This window comes from Panthera uncia (genome assembly GCF_023721935.1).
Source record: "Panthera uncia isolate 11264 chromosome C1 unlocalized genomic scaffold, Puncia_PCG_1.0 HiC_scaffold_4, whole genome shotgun sequence".
NCBI classification, from domain to species: Eukaryota; Metazoa; Chordata; class Mammalia; order Carnivora; family Felidae; genus Panthera; species Panthera uncia.
In genome coordinates, this window is record NW_026057585.1 from 1,852,056 (window position 1) to 1,864,264 (window position 12,209).

A 12,209-nucleotide genomic window follows, 5' to 3' on the forward strand; every position below is an offset into this window, starting at 1 on the left:
TTTCTGTAAGTTTGTTAGATTTTCCTTGTTTTTGATGACCTTGACGGTTTTGAGGAGTATTGGTCAGGTATTTTGTAGACTGTCCCTCAAATAAGATTTGCCTGATGTTTTCCTTCTGATTAGACTGGGATTATAGGTTTTTGGGAGGAAGACCACAGAGGTAAAGCACTATTATCACTGCGTCATATCAAGGGTACATATAATCAATATGATGTGCCATTGTTGATGTTAACCTTTATCACCTGGCTTAAATTCTATTCCTCTAATTATCTTAATACCAATACCCTAAAATTGTCTGTCTTTTTCTTTTGTTAAGACTCTTGGACCATTAGATTGTGAAATCACTTTGGTAGATTGAACAAGAAGCATTATTTCTTTGAGAGAGAGAGAGAGAACGCAACCATGTCCATGTGCAAGCAAGGGAGGGGCAGAGGAAGACGGAGAGAATCCTAAGCAGGCTCCACACCCAGTGTGGAGCCCGAGGTGCAGACGGGCCTCACAAACCAGGAGATCATGACCTGAACCGAGATCAAGAGTCAGACGTTTAGCTGAGCCACCCAGGTGCCCCAAGGAGCATTATTTAAAAAAAATTTTTTAACGTTGATTTATTTTTGAGAGAGAGACAGAGTGCGAAGGGGGAGGAGCAGAGGGAGAGGGAGACACAGAATCCGAAGCAGGCTCCAGGCTCTGAGCTGTTAACACAGAACCTGATGCAGTGCAGGGCTCGAACTCACAAACCATGAGATCATGACTCGAGCCGCAGTTGGGCACCTGATCAACTGAGCCACCCAGGCTCCCCCCCCTTTTTTTTTTTGAAAAAGAAATGGAACAGAAAAGAATGCTAGAGTTGAGCTTTTGCTTCTGGATATACCTGAGTAGCCTGCAGTGGAGCAGCGCTCCCACCAAGAACAACTAGGACAGCCAGACAGACACATGCATGTGCACACACACATTTCAGTGTGCTGGAGAGTGCTGAGAACACCAAACCTTAAGTGACGAACCCCATCGCATGAATCTGTGAGAAAAGTAAGCTGGCGTTCTGCAGCTGCTTTTCTCTCAGGGTTCCGCTGATTTTGGCGAACCAGGCAAGAATTTGAGAACTCAGGTGAAAGGACAAGGCAGAGGGCCACTATTAAATATGAAGAAAAAAAGCAGAACTTTTAACAGTCTTGTTGATTTGTACACCTAAAAATTAGAGACTTGAAAGGCCAAGATTCTGGTGAAAGAGAAGGGACAGAAATGGCTCAACAATATGCTGTCTTTTCCCCATTAAGATATTTGCTAAATTCTGAAGAAGAGGGAATTAAGAAGCCAAACAGAAAACTTTGAAAAGAGTAGTTTAACACAATCTCATGGTGGTGAGGAGACAAGGATTAGAGTTCAAATCCTGCAACAGAGGAGGGGCCCTAGTGATAATGTCAGCCCCTCAGTGGGGAAACTCTACGTCTGAGAAGCTGGGAAGAACCAGAAGATGACAAAGTTGTGCTCAAACTGCAATTCAGCCCAAGTCAGTTCAGTTTCAGACTGGATTAATATGATCAGTTCTCACAATACCCACCTAGTGAAGGACAGGGTTTATCCTCTCTGGAGAAAGAAAAGTCATCTAGAGACTATAAATACTTTCATATACAATGTTAGCACTCAACACAAAATTAGCCAGCATGCCAAGACATAGGACTAAATGACCTAAAAGAAAAAAGATACTAGAAACAGACTCATAACAGGTGAAGCCAATATTGGAATTATCTGACCAAAACCAAATAGTTGTTTCACATGTTTGAGAAAATAGAGATAAATCCCATCGTGAACACTTTAGTCCAAAATCCGTTAGCTGTAGCTAAAGAGAGAGACTGGGTAGCCTAAAGTAAGATAATGGAGGCAAAATGGGAGAAGAGTACGTGTGCATGGCAGGAAGGCACTGCTTGGGATGCTGAGGCCCAGCCAAGACACAGAGAAAGCTTTGGGCTCAAAGAGGTGGATGAGGAGGGATAGATGTGCTGGAAGTCTGGCTACACACAGGGATGGATCAAGTGAGTGATTATGTTGAAAATAAGGGGGATAAGGTTTTGTATTGTTAGAAAAAACAATTATAGGGGCACCTCGGTGGCTCAGTCGGTTAAGCATCCGACTTCAGCTCAGGTCATGATCTCATGGCTTGTGACCATGAGCCCCGTGTTTGGGTCTGTGCTGACAGCTCAGAGCCTGGAGCCTGTTTCAGATTCTGTGTCTGCCCCTCTCTCTCCCCCTCCCATGCTCCTACTCTGTCTCTCAAAAATAAATAAACATGAAAAAAAAAAAAAAAAAACCAGAAAGAAAGAAAAAGAAAAAGCAATTACAAATGGGGAAAGGGAGAACACTAGAATGAATCCTGTGGTGTTGGATTGGGATTGGAGAGAGCAATGTGAATTCATGGTTTCCGATATATATAGGCAGATACAGAAATTACATACAAACATTGATTTCCCACCTCTGTAGGAAATGGTCTGGAAGCTGTGATATCCCAACATCAATGAGTACATCTAGTACTCAGATCTTGGTTTCTAAATAGTTTTTCATGAAAAGGAATGCAGGCTCCTTGGTAAATGACTGATTCCAGGGCCTGGCAGAAAATGCAAGATAGGGTGGAACACCTCATTCCAAAAGTAATGAAATGCTCAAAAAAATGATAGGGACATGTAAAAGAACACAGAAAGCAGCCTGAAAGGAGCTCCCACTGGCCAAATCTGGTACAATTTGAACATCACAATAATTATTGGTAGTAATGAATTAAAACATTGAATAAATGTCTAATAGTCCATAATGACTAAATACATGAATAAATTGAAGGTTTAATGATGAATAAGATATTTATTACATAGTTTCAAAATACCTCCCCATAAAACACTAATTATTACTTTCCCAGGGTTGTGGTAATAAAGTACCACAAATTAGATGGCTTAAAACAACAGAAATTTATTGTCTCCTAATTCTGGTGGGTAGAAGTCCAAAATCAAGCTGTCCGCAGGGCTATCCTTCCTTCGATACTGGCCAGAATCCTTCCTTACCTTTTCCTTGCTTCTGGTGGTAGCCATCCACCCTTGATGCCCCTTGGCTTGCAGCTGCATCACTACAGTTATCTGTTTTGGTTGTCATATGATGTTCTCTGTGTGTTGTCTGTATCCAAATTTCCTTCTTATAAGGACGCAAGTTATATTGCATTAAGGCCCACCCTAATGACCTCAACTTAATTTGGTTATATCTGCAAAGACCCTATTTCTTTCTTTCTTTTTTAAAATTTTTTTCAATGTTTATTTATTTTTGAGAGAGAGAAAGACAGAGTGCAAGCAGGGGAGGGGCAGAAAGAGAAGGAGACACAGAATCTGAAGCAGGCTCCAGGCTCTGAGCTGTCAGCACAGAGCCCGACGTGGGGCTCGAACTCACAGAACGCAAGATCATGACCTGAGCCAAAGTCGGACGCTCAACCGACTGAGCTACTCAGGCGCCCCTAAAGACCCTACTTCTAAGTAAGGTCACATTCATGTATACTAGGAATTAGGGCTTCAACATCTTTTTGGAGTACACAATTCAATCCATAGCAATTACCAAGTGAAAACTTTTCAATGGACAAGCCTGGAAGACACTACATTAACAAGATATCAAAAGAAATATAACAGGTAGTGCAAGACATCAAACTTGTGTGATGAGAAGAATACAATCAATTATGTGATATTCCTATTAAAGATGAGTAACATAAATCTGATCACACACAAAAAAATCACATAAATCCCAACGGGGAAAAATGAACTATTGGGACCTCATCAAAATAAAAAGCATCTGCACAGCGAAAACAATCAGCGAAACTAAAAGGCAACTGATGGAATGGGAGAAGATATTTGCAAAAGACATATCAGATAAAGGGTTAGTATCCAAAATCTATATAGAACTTATCAAACTCAACACCCAAAGAACAAATAATCCAGTGAAGAAAATGGGCAAAAGACACTGAATAGACACTTCTCCAAAGAAGACATCCATTTGGCTAACAGACATATGAAAATATGTTCAACATCACTCATTATCAGGGAAATACACATTAAAATGACAATGAGATACCACCTCACACGTGTCAGAATGGCTAACATGAACAACTCAGGCAACAACAGATGTTGGCGAGGATGCAGAGAAAGAGGATCTCTTTTGCACTGCTGGTGGGAATGCAAACTGGTGCAGCCACTCTGGAAAACAGTATGGAGGTTCCTCAAAAAGGTAAAAATAGAACTACTCTACGACCCAGCAATTGCACTACTAGGTATTTATCCAAGGGATACAGGTGTCCTATTTTGAAGGGGCACATGCACCCCAATGTTTATAGCAGCACTATCGACAACAGCCCAAGTGTGGAAAGAGCCCAAATGTCTATCAATGGATGAATGGATAAAGAAGATGTGGTATATATATATACAATGGAGTATTACTCAGCAATCAAAAAGAATGAAATCTTGCCATTTGCAACTACGTGGATGGAACTGGAGGGTATTATGTTAAGTGAAATTAGTCAGAGAAAGACAAATATCATATGACTTCACTCATATGTGGAATTTAAGATTCAAAACAGATGAACTTGGGAAGGGAAGCAAAAATAATATAAAAACAAGGAGGGGGACAAAACAGAAGACAAATACAGAGAACAAACTGAGGGTTCCTGGAGGGGTTGTGGGTAGGGGGATGGGCTAAATGGTTAAGGGGCATTGAGGAAGACACTTGTTGGGATAAGGACTGGGTGTTACACATAGGGGATGAATCACTGGATTCTACTCCTGAAATCATTATTGCACTCTATGCTAATTAACTTGGATGTAAATTAAAAATCAATCAATCAATCTCAACTGGGGTACACTGTACAAAATATTTTGACTTATAATCTTCAAACATATTTAGAACATGAAAACCAAGGAAAAGAGAAAGGAATTGTTTTAGATCAAAGGAAAATAAAAATGCAATAAATGCAATATTATTCTGGACAGGATCTTTTGCCATAAAAACTGGTCATCTGAATAGGGTTTAAGTATTATATAATAATGGTATGTCAATGTATCAATTAATTTCCTGATTAAATGGCTCTACTTTACAGTTATAAAGGAGAATACAATTGTCTGGCAGGAAAACACAAATGAAAATATTTGGGGGTGATGGGACGCCACCAACTTAGTTTCAAATGATTCTCGAAAAAAAATGTCTTCATAATGTACTTAAGATGTTTACAAGTACGAGAATGTTTCAAAATTTTAAACAGAATGAAAAACTGAAAGATAAAGATGAAGAAAAAAGATCAGCAGAATTTTACCAGAAAATCAAATTCTCTCTAAAAAGAAATGGGGGGGGGGGGCAGTGATGATGGGAGGAAAAAAAAATCAAATGGTGATTCTAGAACTGAACAAGTCAACTAAATAAAACTAATAGATGGGTTTAACAACAGATAAGATTCAACAGAAGAGAATTAATGAATTAGAAGACTGGTTAATAGAAAATATCTAAAAGGAAGCACTAAAGAGAAAAAGGATGGAAAATACAGAAAGGAACATAAAAAAACACTTGGAACACAGAAAGGAACATAAAAAAGCTCAGTGATGAGATCTAATATACATGTTAATAGAGCTCCAGAAGGAGAGGAGAGAGAACAGAATAGAAACAATACTTGAGCAGATAACAGTCTAGAATTTCCTAAAGTCTGTGAAAAACATCAAGCAGTTTGCTATAGGGGTGTGACCCTCCAGAATCATATGTTGAAGTCCTAACCCTATACACCTCCACATGTGACATTATGTTAAAGTCTTTATAGAGGTAATTAAATTAAAATGAGGTCATTAGCATGGGCCCCAATCCTTATAGAAAGAGGAAATCTGGACACCGACACATACTCAGAAAAGACCATGTGGGGGCGCCTGGGTGGCGCAGTCGGTTAAGCGTCCGACTTCAGCCAGGTCACGATCTCGCGGTCTGTGAGTTCGAGCCCCGCGTCAGGCTCTGGGCTGATGGCTCGGAGCCTGGAGCCTGTTTCCGATTCTGTGTCTCCCTCTCTCTCTGCCCCTCCCCCGTTCATGCTCTGTCTCTCTCTGTCCCAAAAAAAAATAAAATAAAAAAAAACGTTGGAAAAAAAAAAAAAATAAAAAAAAAAAAAAAAGAAAAGACCATGTGAAGAGATACCGGGAGAAAATGGCCATCTGAGCTGTGCTGACAGCTCAGAGCCTGAAGCCTGTGTCGGATTCTGTGCCTCCCTCTCTCTGACCCTCTTCCACTCATGCTGTCTCTTAAAAAATAAACATTAAAAAAGAAAAAAAAAGTATAAACTATATAAAATATATGTAAGTAAAATAGATAACAGCACAAAGGCCTGGGGGGAAGGGAACCCTACTATTTTAAGGGTCTTACATTAAGTATGAAACAATAGGATATTAATTTAAGATAATTAAGTTTAAGGAAATGTTAGGAACATATATTGAATCCCTAGAGCAAACACTGAGAGAGTGAGAGGAAGATAGGGAGGAGAGAGGGAAAGAGGGAGAGAAAAATAAAGAAAAGAGAGAAAGTAAAAGAGATAAACTTAACCTTAAAAATCTCTGAGTAGGGGTGCCTGGGTGGCTCAGTTGGTTAAGTGTCCAACTGCGGCTCAGGTCATGATCTCATGGCTCGATCCTGCATCTGGCTCTATGCTGATAGCTCAGAGCCTAGAGCCTGCTTCAGATTCTGTGTCTCCCTCTCTGTCTGCCCCTCTCCTGTTCACATTCTCTCTCTCAAAAATAAATATTAAAAAAAAAACTTTTTAATTTTTTTGAGTAAAAAAAAAGGTGTAACAAGGAAACAAAGGACAGACAACACAAAAAGTATCAAGATGGTAGACTTAAATTCAAGCATATCAATAAATGCAATAAACACTCCAATTAAGAGACAAAGATTATTAGATTGGATTAAAAACAACAGTAAAACAAAAACAAGATCTAACTGTACACTGTTTTATTTTTTGGGGGGGGCGCCTGGGTGGCTCAGTCGGTTGAGTGTCCAACTTTAGCTCAGGCCATGATCTCGCGGTTCTTGAGTTCGAGCCCTGCGTCGGGCTCTGTACTGACAGCTCAGAGCCTGGAGCTTGCTTCGGATTCTGTGTCTCCCTCTCTCTCTGCCCCTCCCCTGCTCACATTCTGTCTCTCTCTCTCTCTCAAAAATAAATAAAGATTAAAAAAAATTTTTTTTAATACAAAGGTATAAACCAGTAATTAGATACCTGGGAAAACATTTCTACAAATTTTTAGAAGACAGAAAGAGAACAGAAGAGTAAGAAAGAAGTGATGACTCAGGGGGAGAGAAAAATGAGGTCAGGAGCACGCAGAGGGAGAAAGGAGCTGATCTGACTTGCAGAATCCCCGAGCAGCTTTTATGTAGGAAATGATGAGTACAGAAGGGTAGAATGAGTAGTGGGGTTGAAATCAGGATAATTAATTAAGAGTGTGACCTCCCAGAGCCTCAGTACTACCTCCCTCGCAATCTCCATAGTCAGCAGCCAAGGCACTAGGCCTTGGGCAAAAACTGTGACCTCTCTAAAGAATGACAATTTCCTGGCAAAAAAAATTCCAACCTTCTGACACTTAGGGCAACTCTTGCCCCAAGTTAACAGTCAACCTTCACCTTCAGACTTTACTAGTTAAACCCATGAGTAAATAATCCCTATCTATGTAGAGAAAGCCTCTCAATTTTTTCATACCTCATTTTTTTAAAGTTCACTTACTTATTTTGAGAAGAAAGAGAGAGCATGAGCAGGAGAGGGGTAGAAAGAAGGAGAAAGAAGATCTCAAGCAGGCTCTGCACTGTCAGCATAAAGCCCATTGAGGGGCTCGATCTCACGAACTGTGAGATCATGACCTGAGCTGAAACCAAGAGTCGGATGCTTAACCAACTGGGCCACCCAGGAGCCCCTTTAATACCTCATTCTTAAATATAAGTGAACAGAGATATTATCTGATTTTTGATAAAAGCTAAGATCGTAAAAGAGAAAGGCCAAGATAGCTAGAGAGGAAACACCTTAAGATCTTCCAGAAAGCAGAACAAAAAGATCAAGGTTGAGAAAACATGAGAACATAGAAGAGAAAGAAATTATCCCACAAATGAAGAACACCAATCTTTAGACTGAAAGAACCCTTCAAACAACCCATAATGAATGAAAAACAAAACCTCATATATATATAAATCATTGTAAATGTTTCAGGACACTACGGATGGAGTCCCTGAAAGCTTCCAGACAGGAAAAAATAGTCCCCTACAAAGGGTCTTGCAAAGACTTCATACCACCCAAACTAATAATGTGAAAACAGAATAAAGGCATTTTGAGATCTAAGGACTCAGAAAAATTTATCTCTCACAAGCCTCCTTTTAGGGAAATGAACTGAGAATGTGCTCCACCAAAACAGGACAGAAAACCAAAAAGAAAGATATGGAGGGACGCTTGGGTGGCTTAGTTAAGTATCCGACTTCGGCTCAGGTGATGATCTCACAGTTCATGATCTCACAGTTCGTGAGTTCAAGCCCTGCGTCAGGCTCTGTGCTGACAGCTGGGAGCCTGGAGCCTGCTTCAGATTCTGTGTCTCCCTCTGTCTCTGTCCCTCCCCTGCTTGTGCTCTCACTCTCTCTCAAAAATAAATAAGCATTCAAAAAAAAAGATGACATGGAATCTGTAAAATAAAGTGCTAAATATATAATCTATATATTATAAATCTATAATATAAAGTGCTAAAATATAAGCGTATCAGTTAAAGAGTAGTCCTAGCATGACATCTAGCCACTTAAAACTGGAGCAGGAGAACAGAAGTTCAGGTAGGGAAGTTTCTGGAGGAAAATGTGAATTGAGAATATTTGATGAGATAGAGAATTTAGAGAAAGACAGAAAAAAAGGCTATGAGAAGGCAAACAATGCAAAAAAAAAAATCCTAGGAAAAAATTAAAAATCTCTAATATAACCATAGCTACCACAAGACCTTAATGGTGAACAATGTTTACACAGTTGTACTGTTAAGCTTTGTTTGTATTAATTTTCAGCCCTTAGAGCAAGGAAGTAACAATTATGATTACAGATTGAAATGTAAATATTACCAATGTTGACAGTGTAAAACTAAAGTTTACCGAAGTTGGAAAACTGAAGGGAGGGATGAAAACTAATGGGAAAGGAGAGGGAATAATTACTGCATTTTCAAAGTTGAGACTCTAGAGTTAGTGGTCAAAAACATTAAATATAGTACTACCATTTATGAAGGTAATCAACAGACTTAAAAGAGTTCTATACTAAAATCAACCACTCAGGCAACAACAGATGTTGGCGAGGATGCAGAGAAAGAGGATCTCTTTTGCACTGCTGCTGGGAATGCAAACTGGTGCAGCCACTCTGGAGAACAGTATGGAGGTTCCTCAAAAAATTAAAAACAGAACTACCCTATGACCCAGCAATTGCACTACTATGTATTTATCCAAGAGATACAGGTGCGCTGTTTTGAAGGGGTACATGCACCCCAATGTTTACAGCAGCGCTATGGACAATAGCCCAAGTGTGGAAAGAGCCCAAATGTCCATCAATGGATGAATGGATAAAGAAGATGTGGTATATATATACACAATGGAGTATTAACTCGGCAATCATAAAGAATGAAATCTTTCTAAAAAAATTTTTTTTTAAAATGTGTATTTATTTTTGAGAGAGACAGAGACAGAATGCGAGTGGGTTAGGGGCAAAGAGAGAGGGAGACACAGAATCTGAAGCAGGCTCCAGGCTCTGTGCTGACAGCTCAGAACTCGAACTCACAAGCTGTGAGATCATGACCTGAGCCGAAGTCGGACACTCAACCGACTGAGCCATCCAGGCGCCCCATACTCGGCAATCACTAAGAATGAAATCTTGCCATTGCCAACTACAAGGATGGAACTAGAGGGTATGATGCTAAGCGAAATCAGTCAGTCAGAGAAAGACAAATATCATATGACTTCACTCGTATGTGGAATTTAAGATTCAAAACAGATGAACATAAGGGAAGGGAAGCAAAAATTATATCAACAAGGGAGGGGGACAAAACATAAGAGACTCATAAATATGGAGAACAAACAGGGTTGCTGGAGGGGTTGTGGGTGGGTGGATGGGCTAAATGGGTAAGGGGCATTAAGGAAGACATTTGTTGGGATGAGCACTGGGTGTTACACATAGGGGATGAATCACTGGAATCTACTCCTGAAATCATTATTGTACTCTATGCTAACTGACTGGGATGTAAATTAAAAAATAAAAATAAATAAAAAATAAAAAAATTAAATATAAGGGTTCTATAATGTTGGGAGAAGGAGGAAGGGGCATATAAGTGAAAGCCTCATTTGTCATACCAAGAAGTTAACAGGTATTTCTTAAATAGGATAACTCAAGAAAGAACAATATAGGCATATTATTCAGAAATATGAAGGTAAATGTCAAAGAAAATTAGCTAAATGAGATAAAAGGGATTGCTTCTAGTAAGTGGGACTGGTGGGATCTACTCTACTGTATGCTTTTATAACCATATATATCAATTAAAACTATTTAAAAAAAATAAGTATAAAACATAGGTTCTTTCAGAGGTCACTAGTAACAGATTGTCTCCATCCAGTTTTGTGGTGAAACAAGAAAGTGTATATACTTCTGCCCCATTCTATATCCTGAAACAGTAGCTTGGCACATGCCCTTTGAAATGCTAAAACATAAGGCTTCATAGCAAAGCTCAATGGTCAGGGTATCTGTGAACTTTAGTGTCAGAAAGAACCAGGTCTTAATTTAGACGCTTCAAGCCACTTGCTGGCTCTATCACTTTGCACAAGGGTCACTCTTCTTCTTTAAAAGTAACTTCTTCATCCATGAACTGGAGGAAATAATGTTTACCCCTGGAGTTAGAGAACCCTTATAGTTAACAGTCGCTGATTTATAGTAAGCAATTGATACATGTTAGGTTTAATTATTACTTACATTGGCCACCACTTTTACTTCTTTGTACTGTGCTTCATAGAAAATTCCAGCATTTTCCAGTGCTTCTGTTAATGAGGGCCCATTTTTCACCTGCTTATCTAAACCATTCACAAATTCCTCGAGCTTGGAACTTGCCTCTTCAAATTCTTTGGAGAACTTCTTTCCCCCTGTCTTATCTAAAATAACAGAGGAAGTATTCGTTTCAGGATAAAACAGAAAACGTAAAAAAATGTAATCTTTTGAAGAAAACCCCTCTTTACATAACTTGTGAACCTCTTCTTGCTGTGTTAGTATGTAATATTCTCAGTCTCAGTTTCACTTAAGGTGAAGCTTCTCCAAATCACAAAACCCCCAAAACATATTATTAAAACAATTCATGTGAACCTGCTAGAGTGCAGCCAAGAGTGAATCATGAAGGCTCCTGTAATTAAGGTGAAAAAAAGAAAGTTCAGCTAAAAGGAAGTGTGTTGACTGTTTTTCTTCGAAAATTGGATGCTGAGCTGCTAATTAGGAGTATCAGGATGAGGCTCGATTCTGTTCACTTAGATTCACTATGGAATGTGAGAAAATGGAGGTTCAGAAAAGTAAAGATGAAGACTGAAGATATATCACAGTAAAAATTCTTCCTTCCTACCTGAAGATCCCTGATAATTTGTTATCAGCAGACTACAAATCACGAATTGTTTTTTCAATAATAGTGATAGTACAAAATGTTACTTACTCTCCTAACTATCCCCATCTTTCCCAGTGACTACCAGAACATGGCTTCAGATGTGGGTACAAATTTTGACTTTGCTTTTTATCAGCTGTATAACTTGTGCAAGTTATAATCAGTGTTCAGTTATAACCTGAAGCCTCAGATTTCTCGTGTACAAAATGGAAGTTTTTAATATGCTTCTGGGTTGTTGTATTAAATTAGATAACAATTGTTAGATTTAAAGTATGGTGCAAAGGGGTGCCTGTGTGGCTCAGTCAGTTAAGAGTCCACCTTCAGCTCACATCACAATCTCATGGTTAGTTAGTGAGTTCGAGCCCCATGTTGGGCTCTGTGCTGACAGCTCAGAGCCTGAAGCCTGCTTCGGATTCTGTGTCTCCCTCTCCCTCCACCCCTCCCCCACTTGTGCTCGGTCTCTCAAAACTAAATAAATGTTAAAAAAAAAAAAAAGTTTTTAAAGTATGGTGCAAGAACAAAACAGGTGCCAAAATGAAT

General features: G+C 39.3%; 1 protein-coding gene across 8 annotated transcripts in view; it reads right to left on the reverse strand.

Moving 5' to 3' along the window:
- The window catches only part of RPRD2 (regulation of nuclear pre-mRNA domain containing 2), an 86,714-nt gene that overhangs the window by 16,134 nt on the left and 58,371 nt on the right, over nucleotides 1-12,209 (reverse strand). For all 8 annotated transcript variants that reach the window (XM_049616371.1, XM_049616372.1, XM_049616370.1 and 5 more), the window contains one exon: nucleotides 11,000-11,175. In XM_049616371.1, coding sequence (XP_049472328.1) covers nucleotides 11,000-11,175 — 176 coding nt within the window. The remainder of the gene's footprint in view (nucleotides 1-10,999; nucleotides 11,176-12,209) is intronic.